This window comes from Cinclus cinclus, chromosome 17 (assembly GCF_963662255.1).
Source record: "Cinclus cinclus chromosome 17, bCinCin1.1, whole genome shotgun sequence".
NCBI classification, from domain to species: Eukaryota; Metazoa; Chordata; class Aves; order Passeriformes; family Cinclidae; genus Cinclus; species Cinclus cinclus.
In genome coordinates, this window is record NC_085062.1 from 5,240,337 (window position 1) to 5,258,985 (window position 18,649).

An 18,649-nucleotide genomic window follows, 5' to 3' on the forward strand; every position below is an offset into this window, starting at 1 on the left:
TTTTGGACGAGGAGGAGACTGATCATGAAGCCCAGTAGCAAATCTTACACTTGATCCATATAATTTTAATGAGCTCAGCCTGATAGTGATACTATAGAATTACTGGCATTTCATTGTGCAAACTACAGGCCTGAAGAGCCAATTAGTGACCAAATGCACATCAGGAGAATCCCATCTTACACTCAGACATGCAACATTGCAAAACGCTCCCAAAAAGCATGTCTTCCACCCACTGTCATCCCATCTAAGTCAGGCATGTGCGAGTGCTTCCTTCCCTTTCTGAAGCATTTTTCATATAATCTAAAGAGGGCTTTTTATCTCTTTAGCTTTGTCATGATGAAGGGCTGCAATTATTAAATTATATCCAGAAAGAACTTGTTAAAATTTACAGTCATCACTTTATTAGATAATGAATAACAGCTGTCTGCAAAAAGCAATCCTCTTCAAATTAATCCTCCTTGCTTCTCTGTGATAAGTGTTCCCACATTCATGTGAGGATCAGGCAGTTCAATGGCATATCAGGAAGTGGGGATGCCCTTCTGTTTTCTGCAATCCACTTCAGTGAATAAACGTCAAAAGCTTTTGGAAGAAAAAAGCATAGAACTATAATTAAAGTAGGGATTCTTATGCACAGAAGATTCTCATAGAGCAAACATACTTGGAATTTCATTACTCTTCTGTTCTGCCCCATGGGAAATATATACAGAGTGGAGGTTGAAAAATGAAAATATTAAGTATGTGAAACATTTCCATCTCCAGATGAACATCAAAGTCCTGAATAAGCACTTCTGAGTCATTACTGCTGTGGCTATGCCGTAGTTTTTAGTCAATTCAGCTTTAAGGTACTAGGTGGAAATGATTCCCTCCTACATTCACTCTGGTCCCAATTCCTATTCTCCCTTTGTAAGGTCTGTTCCCAGGCTTTTGTGTCCACAAAGGAGCTCACCTGCCCCAGGAGCCAGCAGCCAGCTGTACAGATAACCTGCAGCCAGTGAGTAATAGAGAACAAGTCCCCTCTGGCCATTCACAGTCTCCAGGACCTGGTCAAGGGTCACAGGAGAATAGGGATCTGAGTCCTGCTGCCCAGTCTGACGTTCCACGAGCAGGTCAGCAAAAGCCCTCGTTCGTCCTCTCTCTGCTACTGCCAGTGCCTCATCGTGGTGACCTGAAAAGACAAAGCCATTTCTCAGACCTGACACAAGCATGGCCTGCAGTGCCATGTTCATGGAACGGGGACAGTTGCTATCCCAATCCCAACAGAAACCTGGGGAAGCAGTGTCACCTATTTCCCAAAAGAGCAGTCTCTGCACTGGAACACAGTCCCACAGAATATATTTGCTGCAGGCAATAACACAGCAAGCCAAAGAAAGGCAAATCAGTGGAGCAAGAAGAACCAAAGGCACCCCAAAGCCAAACACCCATGTTGCTGTCCTGGAACAGAAATGCTGTGCCGTGTTTGGACAGCTGTGGAGCAAAGGACACATCAAGAACTGCCACCCCACAAGTCCTGGCTCATGCCAGGAGTTCAGCCTCAGCATCTGAAGGCATCTCTTACCCAGACTGACAAGAACTCGCTGCAGGGCCTGATAGGAGGATGTCTGCAGGTCGAAGAGTGACAGCTTGTAATCCGTGCTCAGCTGCACCTCGTGGCGGATGGTCTCAAACAGTGCAGAGGCCCGGTACAGCTGGGAGGGAAAACAGCCATAGTGACTTCCTTATGGACACTGCTCAAAGCACTGGCTGGGAAAGCAGGAACATCCAGGGCCAGCATCCCCTCAGGTTGGGGAGCTCTGGCTCACACCCTCCCTGGGACACAGCAGACATTTTCTTCCCTGAGAATAGGAACCACTCAGCGGGCTTGGAGGCCACAAGCCCCCAGCCCGGGGCAGACCATGGTGTACCTGGTGCTGGGACTCCTCCAGGTTCCCGCTCGCCCAGAGGGAGAGGCCGAGGCCATGACGGATTTTTGCTTCATCTTCTCTGCGTCCCAGCTGCTCTGCCAGCCTCAGTCCTGAAAAGGAGTCAGAGTGAGAGAGTGCCAGAGGGGAGAAGGGGCTGTGGCCTCAGTCCCACAGGGCTCCTGTGCAGGCAGAGACAGCTGTGAGCTGCTGGCACTGGGACAGAAAGTGGGGCAGCACCAGTGGTGGGATGGTGAGCAGGGCAGGGACAGCACCAGGATGACCAGTGGGGCAGTACCAGTGCTGGGCAGCTGCTGCCAGCCCTCACATCAGCACCAGCATGAGAGGGCTCAGACACTTCCATGGACTAAGCCCCCCCTAAGTGAGCTTAAGGGGCCATCCCCTGAGACACATTCAGTAAGTCCCTATCAGAAAGTTCAACTTTTAAACCGTAAAAGCCACACGGACAAACAAAATCACACTTTGCTGTCAAACACTGCCAGAAAAGACACCTCTTGCCACATTCCTGGTTTGTTTCCCATCAACTCTCCCTGGCCCTCTGGCAGGCTCTGCATGGTTTATGTGCTGAGCCAGAGCAGAGGGCAGAAGCCTGGCCTGAACAACCTGGAGCTCATTTCACTTCCAGCAGCATGTTCTATGCTGTCCCAGCTTCCACACACTCCAAACCTCACGCCTTGGTGGCCTCTGCTGACAACAGGGACACTTCCTCTGAGGCACCTCAGGTTTGCCCCAGCCTGGGGAGCAGGGCCCTGGCTGTCACCACACAGCTCAGCAGCAGCTAGCACTCCCAGGCTAGGCAGGAATTCTGCAGCACACCAGGAGAAGGAGCTGTGTTTCATTTCTCCCTTTCCAACAGCAAACTGGAATCCTGCCAAGGTCAGTTTCATGAAAACCAAACTAACTGATGTAATACATCCTTCAGCCTCCAGCTTCATACGCTCCAGCTACACTGCTCATCTGCTGCATCAGAGCCCACAGTTTGATCAGCTGCTGCCTGCATGCTGCAACCCCTGCAGCAGCACAGCTCCCAGGCCAGCACTGACCCAGAACTCAGCAGTGGCAGACGGCTCCAGGACACCTCAGGCTGAATTTCCTTTGTCTCTCTATCAAACTGCACTTGTTTCACTCAGATTTTAGAGAAATTCACACACTTTGTCTCGCTCCTAGGTAAACACATAAGAAGAGGCAGGTGGATACCAGCAAGGTATAAATCTCTCATAACAGACCTCTCAGGATCACAGAGATTCATCATAATACTCTGTGGTTTTCCCAGAGCCAGATCTTGGTATGCAATGCCATTTATAGAGGAGTTTTACACCTTCAGGCACAAAAATCTTTACAAGGAGACTCTGCTAGGTACAGTCCAGATTCATGCTCGGAGGCACCTAAGATGCCCCCAGGAAGGCACAGATCATGCTTTGTCTAGAGGACACCAAGAAGGCTCCAACTGAGATGGCAGGCTGGCCATAACAGCTCCACAGACAGCTACTCACACAGATGCTCAGCAGTAGCTGTGGATGTCTGCAAGAGCTTCTGCATGAAAGGCCACTGTCAAACACATCCCGTTTGAGCCGTGTTTACAGCACCTCACCTCTCCATGTCTTCAGGTCTCCCTTCCACCCTTCTGACCCTACCACTGCATGCTCTGCAGTGTAACTCATCCTCTTACCTTCCTGCAGGTACATCACAGCCTGAGAGTAGTTCTGTAAAGCATGATGAGTCCTTCCCAGGCTGCTGTAAGACACAGTTTTGGCTACAAGGTCGTTCATTTGCGCCGCGATGCTGAGGTGCTGCTCCTGATAAACCACCGCCCTCTCGTAGGTGCCCAAGGACTCGTAGGTCAGGCCCAGGTTGCCATAAGCCCGGCCCTGGCCCGCAGGGTTGTTGGTCTCCTCGGCGATCTGCAGGTCCAGCTGGTGGTACTGCAGGGCTGTCTCGTACTCGCCCATCTGCTGGTAGACCCCTCCCAGGCCACAGGCAGCATCGCTCTCCAGGGCTCGGTCCTTCATCTCCCGCGCGATGTTCAGCTGCCGCTCCAGGCACGAGATGGCTTGCTCGTAGTTGCCCAGCTGGCTGTGCAGACTTCCCAGCTCCCCGTAAGCCTGGGCTTTGTTAAATGCCTCCCCCAGCTCATGTGCCACTACGAGCCTCTTCTCAAAGCACACCAGAGCCTGCTGTAAACTTCCCATCGCCCTACAAGGGAAGAAAACAACAGTGTTTATTTTGCCGGTATTTCCTTGAGAGAAGGTGTTTTGCCATTTCCCCCAGAGGCCAGCTCAAATCTTCCAGTCAGAGGCTTTCCCCTAGGAGACATCCCCAGCACTTCTGAATAACCTCCCCCTCTGTGGGCAGTGACATCAGCTTCATAATTTGAGCTGTCAGCACAGCCCTCAGCACCCACAGGACTCTAACTCACTCCTGTGTCACATCACTGCGTGTGTGTGCCAAGGCCCTCAAACACACCCCATCAGTACCACCCTGCATCGACTGTACTTGTACTTCACCAACATTAGAACACACGTGCAGCTCCTTACCTGTGCCCACTGCCCAAGCCTCGGTAGGCCTTTGCCTGATCTTGCATACGGTTCAAGCTTTGAGCCACAGACAGGTACTGTTCATAATACTTTATAGCTTCCTCAAAATCTCCCAGAGCCTCATAACAGTCTCCTAGGTTTCCATATGCTCGGCCCCGATCTAGTACAGATTCATTCCCACTGAGCTGCTGCAGCATGGCCAGCTGCTGCTCAAAGTAGCCAATCGCTTCCTCCATGACATTCATGTTCATCTTGGTAATGCCCATGTTACCATAGACCTGGGCTTCAATGCTGGGGTCCTTCAACTTCTGCCCCAGCTCCAGCTGCTCTTCGTAGCACTTGAAGGCCATGGTGTACTTCCCAAGCGACATGTACACTGCAGCAAGGTGACCATGTGCTCTGCATTCACCCGACATATCCCCCAGCTCCTGGTACACCTCCAGCTCCTGCGTGTGGTAACCTAAAGCCTTGTCACACTTCTGTACCATCCTGTATGCAGAGCCCAGGGCTGCATAGGCATTGGCTTCCAGTCTCCTGTCTTTAACGTGATGGGCTAAGCTCAACTGCTGCTCATAAAATTTTATTGCACCATGTACATCTTTTTTACAGACAAAAATATCCCCCAAGTTCCCCAGAGCTCGAAATTTGGCCTGGGAATTGTTCAGAGACTGTGCCAGGGACAACAGGTACTTTTGACACTCCTCTGCTTTGTTGAAGTCCATCAGGGCTTTGAAAGCCAAGCCCAGGTTGCAGTAGGCTTTGGCTTGGCTCAGCTTGTCATGAAGATCCTTTGCTAAGGCAAGATCCTGCTCATAGTACTTAACAGCTTCCTCATAGTTCCCGAGGCAATAATGGGCATAGCCGAGGTTGTGGCAAACCTTCCCCTCGCCTTCCATGTCCTGCAGCTCTGGGGACAAGCGCAGGTACTGCTCATAGTACGGGGCCGCCTGCACGAACTCTCCCCGCGTGCAGTGGAAGTTGCCCAAATTGCTGAGGGCTCGTGCTTCACTCTGGATGTCCCGCAGCTCCCGGGCAATGTTGAGATGATTTTGGTAGTGCTGCAGAGCACGGTCATGGGCACCCAGTGCCTGATAAGCAACTGCCAAGTTCCCGTGTGTGGATGCCTGAGAGGCACGGTCGTTGACTTCCATGGAAATCTGCAGCTCCTGCCGATGGTACTTGACAGCCTGGTCGTACATGCCCAGGGCATTGTAAGCGTTGCCCATGTTGCCATAGGCTCGGCCCTGGGCCGCGTAATCGCTCAGCTCCTGCGCTATGGACAGGTGTGTCTTGTGCAGCCGCAGCGCGGTGTCGTAGTCGCCTTTCATCTGGTGAATGATTCCTGAAAAACAACAGAAACGGGCTCAATAGCCTGGACTAAGCCTCTGCAGAACCCTGCACACCAGGACTGCCTGCAGCCCAGTCCTCATACTCCCCTTCTGAACAAACTGTCTCCTTGCTTCTAACAGGGAAAGCCCAGGGAAGGCTTAGCTTTTATGTTATACAAAAGCACCCAATCATCACAACAACCCGACACAGTCTGGCCTTATAAAATTGCTGTTCATTTCCAGAAATGATGCCTGGTAGCTCCAGAGCTCAGACTCAACACATTGAGTGAGACAGCGCTTGCAGATGCTTTTCAATTTCAGTCAAATCATCTTGCATTTATTATGAGACATGGGAACAGGAGCTCTGATGATACCACCTACGCTTCAATAAAACTCTGCGCTAATAACGTCTGTAGCTACTTTGCAGAGACCTGTGAACAAGCCTGGAGGTTTGGGAGCCACTGAAGGAGGTCCTGGAAATAGTTTTGACAATAATTGCAAAAGCTTCAAGAGAAAATATCTGTCATCCTTGGGCAACATGATGAGCACATGAAAAGAGGTATAGAAGTCCTCTTGGAGCTGCAAAGAGGCAGCACTAAGAGACTTTAAATTGTGTTCTAATAGTGTGAAGTGTCTTCTCTCCATCATAGTGGGAACTCTTAAAAGCAGCATAGGCTGGAAAGCCTGGTTTCCACATGGAGCCTGAATGTTTGGAAATACCAGATGCTTTGCAAAGGTTGAGAACCTGAGACTTCTGGTTAAACTCCACAACTTGTGAAAGGCTGATAGCTTGTGCTTCACCCTCAGTCCATCACCTTCTGCTCACCTCCTCCCAGAGCAGAGAATCTCCCTGCAGAACACTGCGGCAGCTGGGCTCTGTTACAGTCCACGTCTGCCCTACTTAACACTGGATCACACACTTAAGGGTGCTTTCCATCTGCATCAGGGAAATGCAACAGAAGATGTCTGTTGCTTTAGCAGAGAGGCCAACTCTAACATTCTGGCCTGGAAACACACATTTAGATACATTTTTTTGCTTGTCAGCATGGTTATTTTGATGAGGTTTTATTTTGCATGTGGATTAGATGAAAGAGACAATTAAAACTTGACTTTTTGATTGGTACTGGATGCATTTTAAACAACAGTAATAGATTGTCTCAACAAGAACTGCATGTTCCCTTTCTCCAGTATAACTTAACTCTGACAGAGAAGACAAAAATATAGCCAAATAACAGCTGAAACGTGAGACCCCGCGCTCAGACACTAGGAGAACTATTCTAACACAAAGTGTGGAGTGGCTGAGTCAGCATACCAACTGAAGTTATATTTAGGCTAAAATCCAACACTGGAAAATATTCTCTGCTGCACCAGTTCATCTCTCACGTCTCTGTGTCTCCCCAGGACTAGAGCCACAGAGCCCCCAAGACAAGGTCCCAGACTGGAGAAGAGATGGGGAATGTAGTTTGTGCTTTGCTGTTCATGCAAGGCCTCCTCTCCCAGCCCTCCTGCCTGCTGGGTGCTGTCACATTAACAGAAACCTTTTTCATGCTCACTGTTCTCTTGTGCTAAACTACCCACAAGCATTTTTGCATTACAAACCTATTTTGCCCCATGGATCTGCCTCAATTTGTATAAAGGAGGAGATCTGCAACGCTAATTAAAAAAAGTGACTGTTTTGTTTTCTGCAGCTTCCCTTATCTTCTTCATTCAGCTCCTGAACACTCAGCTACTAAGAGAAATTAAGTAATTCATCAAGCTCTTTTCAATTACCTGCTGTTGATAACATCAGAGTACAATTAGCATCTACAAATGAACCAAGTGCCAACTGCCAAGCAGAAACAGGAGCTGATTTACAGCGTGGGGCAGCCTGCAAGGGCTGGGATTCAGGGGCTGCCAACAAACACTTATTTTGATATCCCAGCACCAGCCCTGTTCTGTTGTTCCCAGCCAACTGAGAACACATCCCAAACAACAGCTGGAACACTGGCAGCACCAACTGCCACAGCCATGGCAGAGATGGAAATGCATCCTTGGTTGCTCCCACATCTGGTGCTGTGAGGCAGCAGGAGAAACAGGCTTCACTTTAATCTAACTCAGTCTCTCCCAGCCTGCCAGCAGCATGCCAATGCTGCTCCTTAGGAGAACACAACACTCCTACACACTATTTCAAAGAGTATACATATATATATATATGTATAAACTTAGCTAGGATTTGACCCACTTGTCTCTCAACTTGCCTCTCAAGGCAGCAATCTAGTGACATATCCTGCTGACAAGCTCCCAAAGAAATGGCCAGATAACAAACCACATCGCTCCTCACATTAGTGCAAGAACTACATTTATTCCTAACTCCTGAAGAGCTCCTCAAACGCATTTTATCTTTTCATTTCCATTTTGCTATGAGTTTGTGCTTTCTAGTGTTTTTCTAAGGAATTTAATAATTGAACATGGAATACAGTTCAGCAGCACACAATCTGCCAAGGGTCTGTTTAATTTATTAAGGCAGTCTGGTGAAACTGGGGTGACAAAGAAGACAGCACACAGCAGATCTTGGGCATCCTGGCAGCAGCTCTGATAGTCTCAGCATTCCATGACAAATTCTGCTCCGTGTCAGGACCTTACCTAGATTGGAGGAGGCTCTGCCTTCAGCAGCTCGGTCCTGCAGGCTCTCAGCAATGTGCAACTGTTCTTCATGGTACTGCTTAGCCCTCTCCAGGTCTTGCATACATCTAGCTGCATGGCCCAGGCCAGCATAAGCTCGCATCTCAATGGCCTTCTCAGCCAGCTCCTGGGCCAACTCCAACACATAGTTGTGGTAGGACATGGCTTTGTCAAAGTTCCTGCGGTAGTGGTAAGCACTGCCCAGGTTGCTGTAGGCTCGAGCTTCCTCCCGCTTGTTCCCCAGCTCCTTGGCGATCTTCAGATGTTGTTCGTGGCACTGCACTGCATTTTCAAAATCCCCCATTGCAATGTACACTGCCCCCATGTTGCCCAGCTCCCGTGCCTCAGAGAGCTCATCTTTGGACTGCTTGGCGAGCAGGACACACTGCTTGTGGCTAGCCAGTGCATTTGGGTAGTCCCCGATGGCTGTGTACACGTGGCCCAGACTGCTCAGTGCTGAGGATGCTGCCTGCAGGGGGAAGAGAGACAATGTAAGTACAAGCATTCATGGTAACAAGTCAGATGGCCCCAGTCCTAGAAACTGAAACCATGAGAGGCCATTCTGGTGAAAGCTTGTGACTACCAACTAGAAAACCTGCTCTCTGCAGTTCTAAACTGCTCAGGGCAGCTTAGGTGGAGGCAGCAGGAATGGATGGGGTTTACTCAGGAAGACATGGGTTGCACCACCTCTTTCTTTGATATGTGCAGTGTATGTTTGTACCTGGCAGAGGGGAAGGACAGCACTACAAAGATGCAAAGACTATTGGGGAGACAGAGAATGATTGCTGCAGTTACCAACATTCTTCCACACCTGTGCTTCACCAAGCACACCATGCTCCAAATAGCACAGTTCTTATTGTGCAGCCCCATACAACCTTGGGAATGGAGTAAAGATAACAGCATTTCAATAGCTGGAGCCTCTGTCCCTTAGGCACATTTTACCTAAATATAGCTCTGTGAAAACATAACTTCCTACCACCAAGAAACAGCCATATTTAATAAGAGAAATAATCTGAGAATCAGACTCTTTTGCCCCCTGCATCTCCCAGGATGCAAACTCGCCTTCCACCTGGCAGAGCCACAGCTCCCAACCAGTCAGCAGGGCAAGGAGCCAAGGGCAGGGATGTGTTCTCACATGCCTGCTGCCTCAGCAAGGCTGTTCCTTCCAGCAAGCTGACCCCAACTCCTCTGCAGCTTCTACATGTGCATCTCCTTTGCTCCCCAGCTGCTGCTGTGACCCAATTCCAAACCTCCTGAAAGGAGCTGTCAGGGTGAGGGCATCAGCTGGCCAAGGGCTGCCACTCACAGCTCCTGGGCAGTCCTGGCAGTGGCCCCAGCCCCTCCTCAGTGCAGGTCAGACCAGCTGCTACTAGTGTGGCCACAGGCAGAACTGGGACTGGGTCCTGCTCCATGCTGGTCAGACTGGCTGCAGAACTGGGGTGGTCTGGCCCTGGACAGGCTCTTCAGCAGCACAGTGACAGAAACTCTTGGCTGATACCATGAGGGAGAGCTCTTAGAGGGTTTGAGGGAGCTTGTTTGGAGGCTGCAAAAAAGCCAGCACAAAAACTGTTGCTCTGAATTTGAATCCATTTTTACATAAAACTTCATGAAGCTTAATATATACAGAGCATTAAGTTATTTGCAACCTAAGTAGGGAAGAAAAGGGAAAAAAAACAGATACATTCAGCCATCTTCCACAAGCCCAGACCAAAGTACTGAGTGGGGCTCATTACAGGACTCAAGATGTATCAGAGCTCCCTTCATTCTGATAGGAAGCAATGTGCCCACTGCTGTGGATCAAGGCAGCAGCACCCTCTGAGCCAAGTGGAGCCCAGTTCAATGCCATGAGAACTAATCCGGCCTGGAAGTTCAGAAATTCTGGAAGACCGGCCACCACCAGCAACAGAACTTCTGTTATTGCTGGGAAGAGTCTTTCTGGAAAACAATGAGTCAGTGAAATCTGGTGTCTCCTGGGGCTGCTAAAATAAAAAAAAAGTGGACATCCATGCGTGCAGATTGCTGAGGAGATCAGCTCTGGCCAAGAGCCATCAGGCAGAGACTCGGATGATGTTAATGGGCTATGGCTGGGGAAAAGAGGCATAAATGGAAAGCAGCAGATCTCAGATTGTGTGTGCACAAGAAAAACTTGACAGAAGCAGGGACCGCATATCCCGCACATGGGAAGAAATCTTTAGGATGTCTCCTAGAATGGGCAGCAGATGATAGGAGTTGACATTAGTGAGGCTGGAAATGTTTATTCTTAGGGCTCCTAATCCCTTTGCCCAAAAGCATGCCCAGGCTTTCAAGTAAAGACCTAGAATGAAGGGTACAAGCTTGGCAATCATTCTCAGTGCGTGCAAAAACAGCTTGGGTGACATGCCTGAGTGCCCAGGGCTGGATTATCTAAACCAGGATGTGACAGGAGGACTAGTGAAGCAGAAAAGAAAAATAAGTTGAAGGAGACAAAAAGAGAAACAGAAAATAAAGGGTGAAGAACTGACGAGAAATAGCACAACTTGATTAGAAAGCTGGGGCTGATTTTAGAAGCTAGGCTGTGACTCATCCAGACAAGGCAGAAGGCCACTCTACCCTCTGATGTGTCCTTCATACCAATGGTCCTCATGTTTGATTCTGCAGCAGCTTCCACTGTTACCTGATCCAAGAACAGCATTTCTCAACCCTCTGGGAGTCTGCATGAGGACAGCCTGTGGCACTTCTGGCTTCCCCAGGCTGGGGCTGACTCATAACCCAATCCAATCCAAGCAGCAATCCTCAAGCAAGAGAACCATCAGTGCTCTCTTTGCTCTGGGGGCAGTAAGGGGAGCTGGCACTTATGACAGTGTTTAGGAACAATTTGGTGATAACATCTGCTGGGTGACTCCAGTGACTCACTTCAGGGGATTAGGAATAAGATTCCAGAAGATAAATTAATGACTGGGTATTTAATAAAATCCTCCACATTACAGGCAACCCCAAGTGGCTCACACACCGGGCCAAGAGGGATGGGGTGTTCCCAGGTCAGGGGCAGAAGAGCCCTGTGGTGGCAGGGACAGCACACGGCTGACACATGGCAAACAGACTCCATCTCTGATAGCACACGCCTCTGCTTGGTGGCAGAGTGATGTGAGACTACAGCTCCATACCACATGGGGTTTGCAACAGCAAACAAAGAAAATCAATGTTTTATGTATCTGACAAAGACAAATTTTACAGTGGGGATTGCTTACACCTCCAATTAAGCAATTTATCACTTTAATAGAAAGCAGATTCTTCTGCCATTGAGTTGAGGCACAGAAGGGAGTTCTGAAAAAGGTTCCTAAGTGCTCTCTTTCTCTCAGAAGCAACAGCCAGCTCAGGTTTTTCAGCTGAGTAAAGCAGAATCTGATGTTAAGCACATGTGCATCACAGAATGGCACCTGACAATTTGGAAAGATGCACTCCTTGGGTATTTCACCCTTGCCAGAGAGTGGTCATTTCCCAATCATGTTACATTTAAACAAGTCTTCACCTGACTGCACAGCCTGCTTAAATAAGAACCCTCTATAATCATCCTAAAATGGGTGAGGTGAAAATGCTCTGTCTGGTATATCACTATAAGGTACCCTTAATCCCTGAACACAGACACTAATTAAGACTGATCAGAGATGGAGCATGCCCTGCTGCATGCTGCTTCTTTCAATTTTTTCCCTCTGGGCACAGAGTAAGAGCAGCTTGATCCTACAGATGCAGTGGAACTGTATCCAGCAGATTACCATGCTACCATGCATATTCATCACAGCTGTACTGGGGGCAGGCAGCAGCACCTCTGAAAACCAGTGTACCTCCTCATCCTCAACCTCATCTGCATCCCATCACCCCTCACCTGCATATCCTTGCTCTTGAATGCAAGCAAAGGTGTGCTGGTTCATTGAGAGCCCTCTGAGGGTACTGAGGGGAGCAGATTGTTCCAGAACAGACAAAGGCAGAGCTCTGAAAGCACAGGCTCAGTGCTGTGAGTGTCACCACACACAGTAAAATCTCACTGTGTCCTGTGCTGCTGTAACTGTCCCAGGTAGGAAGGGCACAGGTTAACTGACACCAGGGACACATCCCATCCCTTTCTCTACAGGAGCTATTTGTTTACAGGTAAGGACTAAGTAACTGCTGTGTACACAAGTAGGACAGCATTGTGATGGGGGTGGTTCCAGGACCTGCTAAAATGATCATTTGCTGTAAATGGCCCTTTATTTCCACTTCTATTAAGCCCCTTCATAATTTCCTCAGAATCCACAGGTATGCCTCAGCCTGGCTTGGACAACACCTGATTTATGCATTAAAACAAGTCTCACATCCAAACAGAGCAGGTGCCCCATCAAAATTAAAACTTGTCCTTCTCTCCTCCCTTAAAAGTGAGGCTGATATGCCAGTACCACATCTAGCTTCTTCCTTTGTGTGCCATGCTTTAGAAAACTGGAAAGGAAGCAGCAGACAATATCCTCCCCTCTTATACATGATCAGTATGCAGAAAGAAGGAATGGATTTGCTTTTAGGCAATTATTTCCTGGGGAAAAATACACTGAAATCAATATCCTTACCAATCAATATCTGTGGTATCCCTATTTACTTGTAGAAGTTCTCAAGTCTTTCACAAAGGAGCTACCAAAGAGCAAACCCCAAAAAAGCCAAAGCCATGGAACAAAAGCACTAGTATGTGAAGGCCTGAAAGGAGCATTGTAACTACTAACTGAAAGAGAACAACCAGGAATTAATGACACAATAAGAAACTCAAAACACACAGCATAAAGAGGTATTCCTGACGTCCACTTGATTAATGGGTAAAATCCACAGCTCTGCAAGTGTCACAGAGCTGCTGCTCACAACAGAGCCTTCAATGGACTGTGCTGACAATCTGCTCCCAGCCCCCTCTGTTCTTACTTAGTCAGGAAACTGTTAACATTTCAGAGGACTTCTCATTCTCCCTGTTCCATGGCAAAAGTATCACACAAAGTACATGAATCCCAACAAACCTGAGCAGTACTAAGGGTTTGACTGCCAGACCATTCAGTCACTCCAAGGGGAATGCTGACTTTCAGGTGCTCATTCAGAGACCAAAATAATGCTGCTCCATTCCAGTGGAAAATCCACTGACTCCATTTCTTCCGTTACCACTTAAGAGCAAAGTGTCCAGTTCTGCCTAGAACACTTGCAAAAGTATACCTGAGCTGCACCCTTAACAGAATAGTTCTACAAAATAGCTTTGACCAAGTTAGCAGGGTCCTGCTGGAAAGCTGAAGCAACAGCTATTCCACTCAGTTTTTTTAGGAATAAATCTGTCTGTCACTCATAGTAACCAGGCTGTTCATGTTCACTGTGGGAACTGGTGCAACACCCCTCACTCACCATGTGGTACTGGGGACCTGGGAGAGTGGGCTGCCTTTCTGGCTCTGCAAAGCTCCACTCATTCCACAAAGAAATCACACAAAATACACCAGCCCAAGAACACTACAAAGGAGATCTCATCATCGAGCCTACACATCACCTGGGGTTGATCTATCTTTACCCCAAGTAGTCCAAATTTGGTCGCTTTCTGGACACAGTCTGAAAGGCTCCTGTGAGCAATCACTTTAGGGGAGAATGGCTGACTTGACATTTTTAGTGGTGATGTAAGTATTCCTCATTTTAAACCACAAGTTTCTCCACCGTGGCAACCCTGAGGAGTGACTCATACCCTGGTCAAACTCAGTCAGGAAGAATAAGCCAGCAAGTCACAAACTTGGATCTAACAAGTTCAGAGCAGGCAAAGAAAACACCAACTCCTACAGCAGTGTGCTGACCTGTGCCAACCCTTGCTGCTCTTGCTCATAAGCTGGACATCCCCTCACTGCAAACTCAATACAGAGGAGAAAAGCCCTGGCTGAGGTGGGCCTCCTGAAAACCCAAGGAGTGCTGCAGCTGCAGCTCTTGCATGAGTTTTCTGCTTCATTTCTTTTCCTGCAAGCAGGTCCAGGCCTCAGCAGCATGCTGAGCTTTGCAGACACTGTGAAAGCAAAACCAGAAGACTGCATTTCTTTCAGCTAAAATCCATGTGCTGTGGAGGTCAAATGGGGACATTTAAAGGAGATCCTCAGGAAGTATTACATTTCCCTCTTGAGTCACAAGTCCAAACAAAACAAAGCATATGGCCTTTTAGTGCATTCCCAAATTTCCTGCACCAGTCAGATTTCTCTTTGTTCTGCTTAATCCTATCACTTCTGAACCAGACGAACCTGTATGAATCCTGTCAAGCTGACTAAAAAAACTGCTGAAGACAGAAAGGGAAAGGCAAAGAATTTATACTCTTGAATACAAATCCAAATGCTGAAGGTCAAGCACTAAGGCTGATTCACATCACTGAACTCATCCTTTCAACCACATAGGTGATTCGGTCCAAGCTGTAATGCAGCATTAGTGGACCCACAATTCCCAAGTAAACTCCACTGGTAAGTGTTCTCCCAGCAGCTGGCACTCAGCCTTCCTCCAGGGTACAAGGCAGTCTGCCCTGGATCCCTAATAAAGCAAGACTGCTGGAATCATTTCCTCATCACAGCCTGTCTCTGACATCTTAGTCTATGTTTCCAGGCATGACAAACTGCTTTAGCCTGAAGACTCTTTCCAGTTCTCATTTGTGAGGTATTTATATCCTGTCCTCATTTTCCAGATTGTTTGCAAACATAACAAAACAACTGTGGTCATAAGATTTTCAGATTTTTCCTTTCTGAAAAATGTGATAGCCCCAGGGCCAGACCACCTCTTTGTATGGCTGAGTGCCACACACATCCCACAGGCAGGGACACTGCCGTGGGCTCCCTTGAGCTGCAGCTCATGAATGCATGGGATCCTCCACACTCCACCCAAGACTGCCAATAAGGAGCACATCCTCTAAGTCAGAAGAACAGAAAAAATCCCCATTCTGCTGCCCCAAACCAGAATTCATAAAAGTTCAGGGAAAAAGCTGAATCCATACAGCCCTGCTACTGACTGAAGATGTGGCTTTACAGACAAAGCAGGGCTGGAGGGACACCTGGAAAGCATTTCCCCTTCCCCTCAGGAAAGGGCAGAGAGACTTGGCTTTACAGAATTTACAGATTTCATTAGAAAGGAATGATCTATCTTTCCTTCTGCATCTCCTTCTGGAAACAAGAAGGTGAAATTTGATCTTTGATTTGAACAGCCTGACAGCAAGGAGCTGCAGTTTACCAAATGTGGGAGCTTTATACTGAAAGTCATTGCTTTGAAGAGGACTGGGAAAAACTACCAAACTGCAAAGCTAAATAACTACCAGTGGCTGAGCTGCTCACAAAATATGTTCAGACAGTTGCACAATCTTCAAATTCCCAACAGAATCCAACCATGGACCGTCTGTCCCAGTAACCATACTCCCTAATACTCCTCCTCCAGGGATGGACAGCCATGGCTCCAGGTGCAGCCAGCTCCACAGCAATGCCCTCTGTAGCAAGGAGCAGAGCACCCAGATGGATTCTGCAGTCTCCTGTGCTGCAAAGCCCATGGTTTCTCTTTCCAGTGGGTATTTCTGTATTCTGGTATTTCCCCTGCCATGTAAGAACCCTCACAGATACGCCAGAGCAAGGTGACACAGAAAACCCACCAAAGCCTGCTTAATAAACATCTTTCTTCTGTGCTACTTAACTACCCAGTTCTAATTATCATCTTCATCATTCCCATTTCCTGCAAACAGTCAGCCTTTCTGAACAAAATCTGCTGAAGCTGCAAACATGAACTCTGCCTTACATTTGCAGTTGTTTTAAAAAGCATCTTGAGACAGCAGAACCTGGCTCATCAGTTACTGAGCACACCCACCTGCTGCAGAGAATTCCCAGAGCCACAGATGCTCATGGAGATGTCCAGGGCAGCAGCCAGAGGCCGATACAAAGGGTCAGCAACAAGAGGGCACTGAGTCCCAGCAGTTCTGCACCTTTTCCTTCCAAAAATAGCTGCTTCCAGAGGGAGGTGGAGGGAAATCCCTTCAAAACCAGGCCAGGAATGACTGCTGCAAGCTGTTGGTCATCATGAGTTGACCCAGGGGCAAGACAGTACTGACACAGTCTGTCAGTCTGTCCTCAGCTCTTTGCCCTTCTTCAGCCACACTCCTGCTCAGCTGCACCCTCACCCCAGCCCTGAGGAGAATTCAGGGGTGCAGATAATCAATCCTCTTTCTCACCCAACACCTTCTGTTCACTCCTGCATGGTGAAGACAGATGCTGCATCCCAGGGAAAGGCAGAGCTCAGCTCAAAGTGTGCCTGCCAGCCAACATAGAGGGGCTGCCAGCACCCAGTGGCTTTCTGGCAGCAGAATCCTTCCCAAGAGCTCCATGCTGGCAGCACAAGCACTCATTTCATGATGGTTAGTCTATGATCTTGCCATCCTGCCCTGCTATTTCTGAACAGTGGGGCTGTAATAGAAGGCGTCTGAAGGCCCAGGAGAGAAGGGAGCTATTAGACTGCAGAGTTCCTGTGGTGTCCATGGCCTCTGCACAGCAGGATTCAAGCACAGCCTTTGTGAGGTTTTGGACACTGGACACAAGAAAGGGCTCCACAGCTTCCCTGTCCATTTCTGCTTGTCAGCCACTCACAGCTCCAAAACTCAAGTATTACTTCTCTAAATGAAATGCTCTGGAAATAACACAGGCCCTTCAAAATGATCACCAAATAGGGCCACCCCAACCCATCCCAAGAAATCACACATCCCTGGCTCTACACTCTGGCCTTACGGAATATCGAACACAAGACAGTTCTGGACACCTGAGGAGCAGCTAGCAATGAAAAGAGATGCAGGGGACTAGTGCTACAGGCATCAAAAGCTTTTACATTTACATTTTAATTCCATTCTTTCCTCTGATCCTGGCATACCTCGTCAGCTGCATAATCTTTGTCTAAATCACAGCCTGTGATATGGCATCAACACACCCTACCTACACAAGTTACCTGATGGTTTCCAGAAGATTAGGTTACCTGGTGTTAAAAACAAAACAATTAATTCAGAAATAGAGAACAGACATAACATTCAGCAGCTCCATCTTGGGCTGGTGTAACTGCAGCCCTCAGACCACTCTGAGAAGAAACAGGCTGCAAGCTTCTGCTGCTCATCAGAGCCAGCTTCTGTGACAAGACAACAAGCTAAAATAATGTGATGCAGTCTTCCCTGCTAACATCATCTGCCACTCCTCCTCTGGCACATTCCAGTACCTTGGCTGCTGCTTTGGGGAACCTCTCTTTATACAACTCGCAGCTCTTTCATGAGCACTAGGCAGAGACTGGAAAAAAAAGCAGCAGCCCAAGCTAGCAGAATGGGGTTTCCTCAGCATGTGAACTGCTGGACAGCATGTACTGACATTTCAGTCACAGAGAGCACGGAACATCACAAGAACATGAGGCTGCTGCTGCTCTAGGACAAGGCTGAGACTCTTTATCCATCAGCAAGGAAGTAAAGACTACATTTCAGTCCACTGCAGCCAGGTCTGCTCAGAGTGGACCCTCTCGTTCCTGTTCAGTGGTGATTATCCCTGCACAGGCAGCAGTTGCTTACTGCAGGACAGGAGTGGGTGAACTCCAACAGCCTGCAGCTGGCTCTGAATGAGTGAGGAAAACACAAGCCTCTACCTAGGGGCCTCAAGAGCCCAGCAAAGTTTTATTTTCCACCTCTGCACAAACTGTGTGGGCCTTAGTTGGAGCTAGTGCCAAGAGAGATGCCCAAAGATCAGCTCCTGAGGTGCACACATGCGCTGAGCCAGAGTCCTGCACCCCTGCCTATGTGTTCCCTCTGAGCTCAGATGGGCTGTGCAGCACCCTCCTCACTCAGAATGGGATGCTTACACTTTGTACATGCTGCCATCGGGCCACGTGACCAGTGATGCTCACCCTGCCACCAGTGCCATGGTGGAAGCAGGGACAGGTATATCCACAGAACTAGCTCATTTGAATTTCCCGACCAGCCACTGCAGCTGGTCAAGAAATCCAACCCATTCCTTACCTGAGACAGCTGTTTCATGGTGCCCTTCACAGCATCTCACTAAGAACCAGACTTCTCCCTCACCTGCACAGACCAAACCCACACGTGTGTTCAAATCCCCAAAATCTCCTCTTAGAGATACTACAGGTATGCCAAACCCCAGCGACACCTGCCCCATGCTCTCTCTGGACACAAGTACAACAAAACAGCTCAAAATTCTCC

At 48.5% G+C, this 18,649-nt stretch overlaps 1 protein-coding gene across 2 annotated transcripts in view; it reads right to left on the bottom strand.

Annotated features, from left to right (window-relative positions):
* Positions 1 to 18,649, bottom strand: part of TTC28 (tetratricopeptide repeat domain 28) — a 106,482-nt gene that overhangs the window by 20,695 nt on the left and 67,138 nt on the right. For both annotated transcript variants that reach the window (XM_062504419.1, XM_062504420.1), the window contains exons 6-11: positions 8,404 to 8,911; positions 4,454 to 5,795; positions 3,589 to 4,112; positions 1,902 to 2,011; positions 1,556 to 1,685; positions 947 to 1,165 (exon numbers count right to left, since the gene is read on the bottom strand). In XM_062504419.1, the coding sequence (XP_062360403.1) occupies positions 947 to 1,165; positions 1,556 to 1,685; positions 1,902 to 2,011; positions 3,589 to 4,112; positions 4,454 to 5,795; positions 8,404 to 8,911 (2,833 nt within the window). The remainder of the gene's footprint in view (positions 1 to 946; positions 1,166 to 1,555; positions 1,686 to 1,901; positions 2,012 to 3,588; positions 4,113 to 4,453; positions 5,796 to 8,403; positions 8,912 to 18,649) is intronic.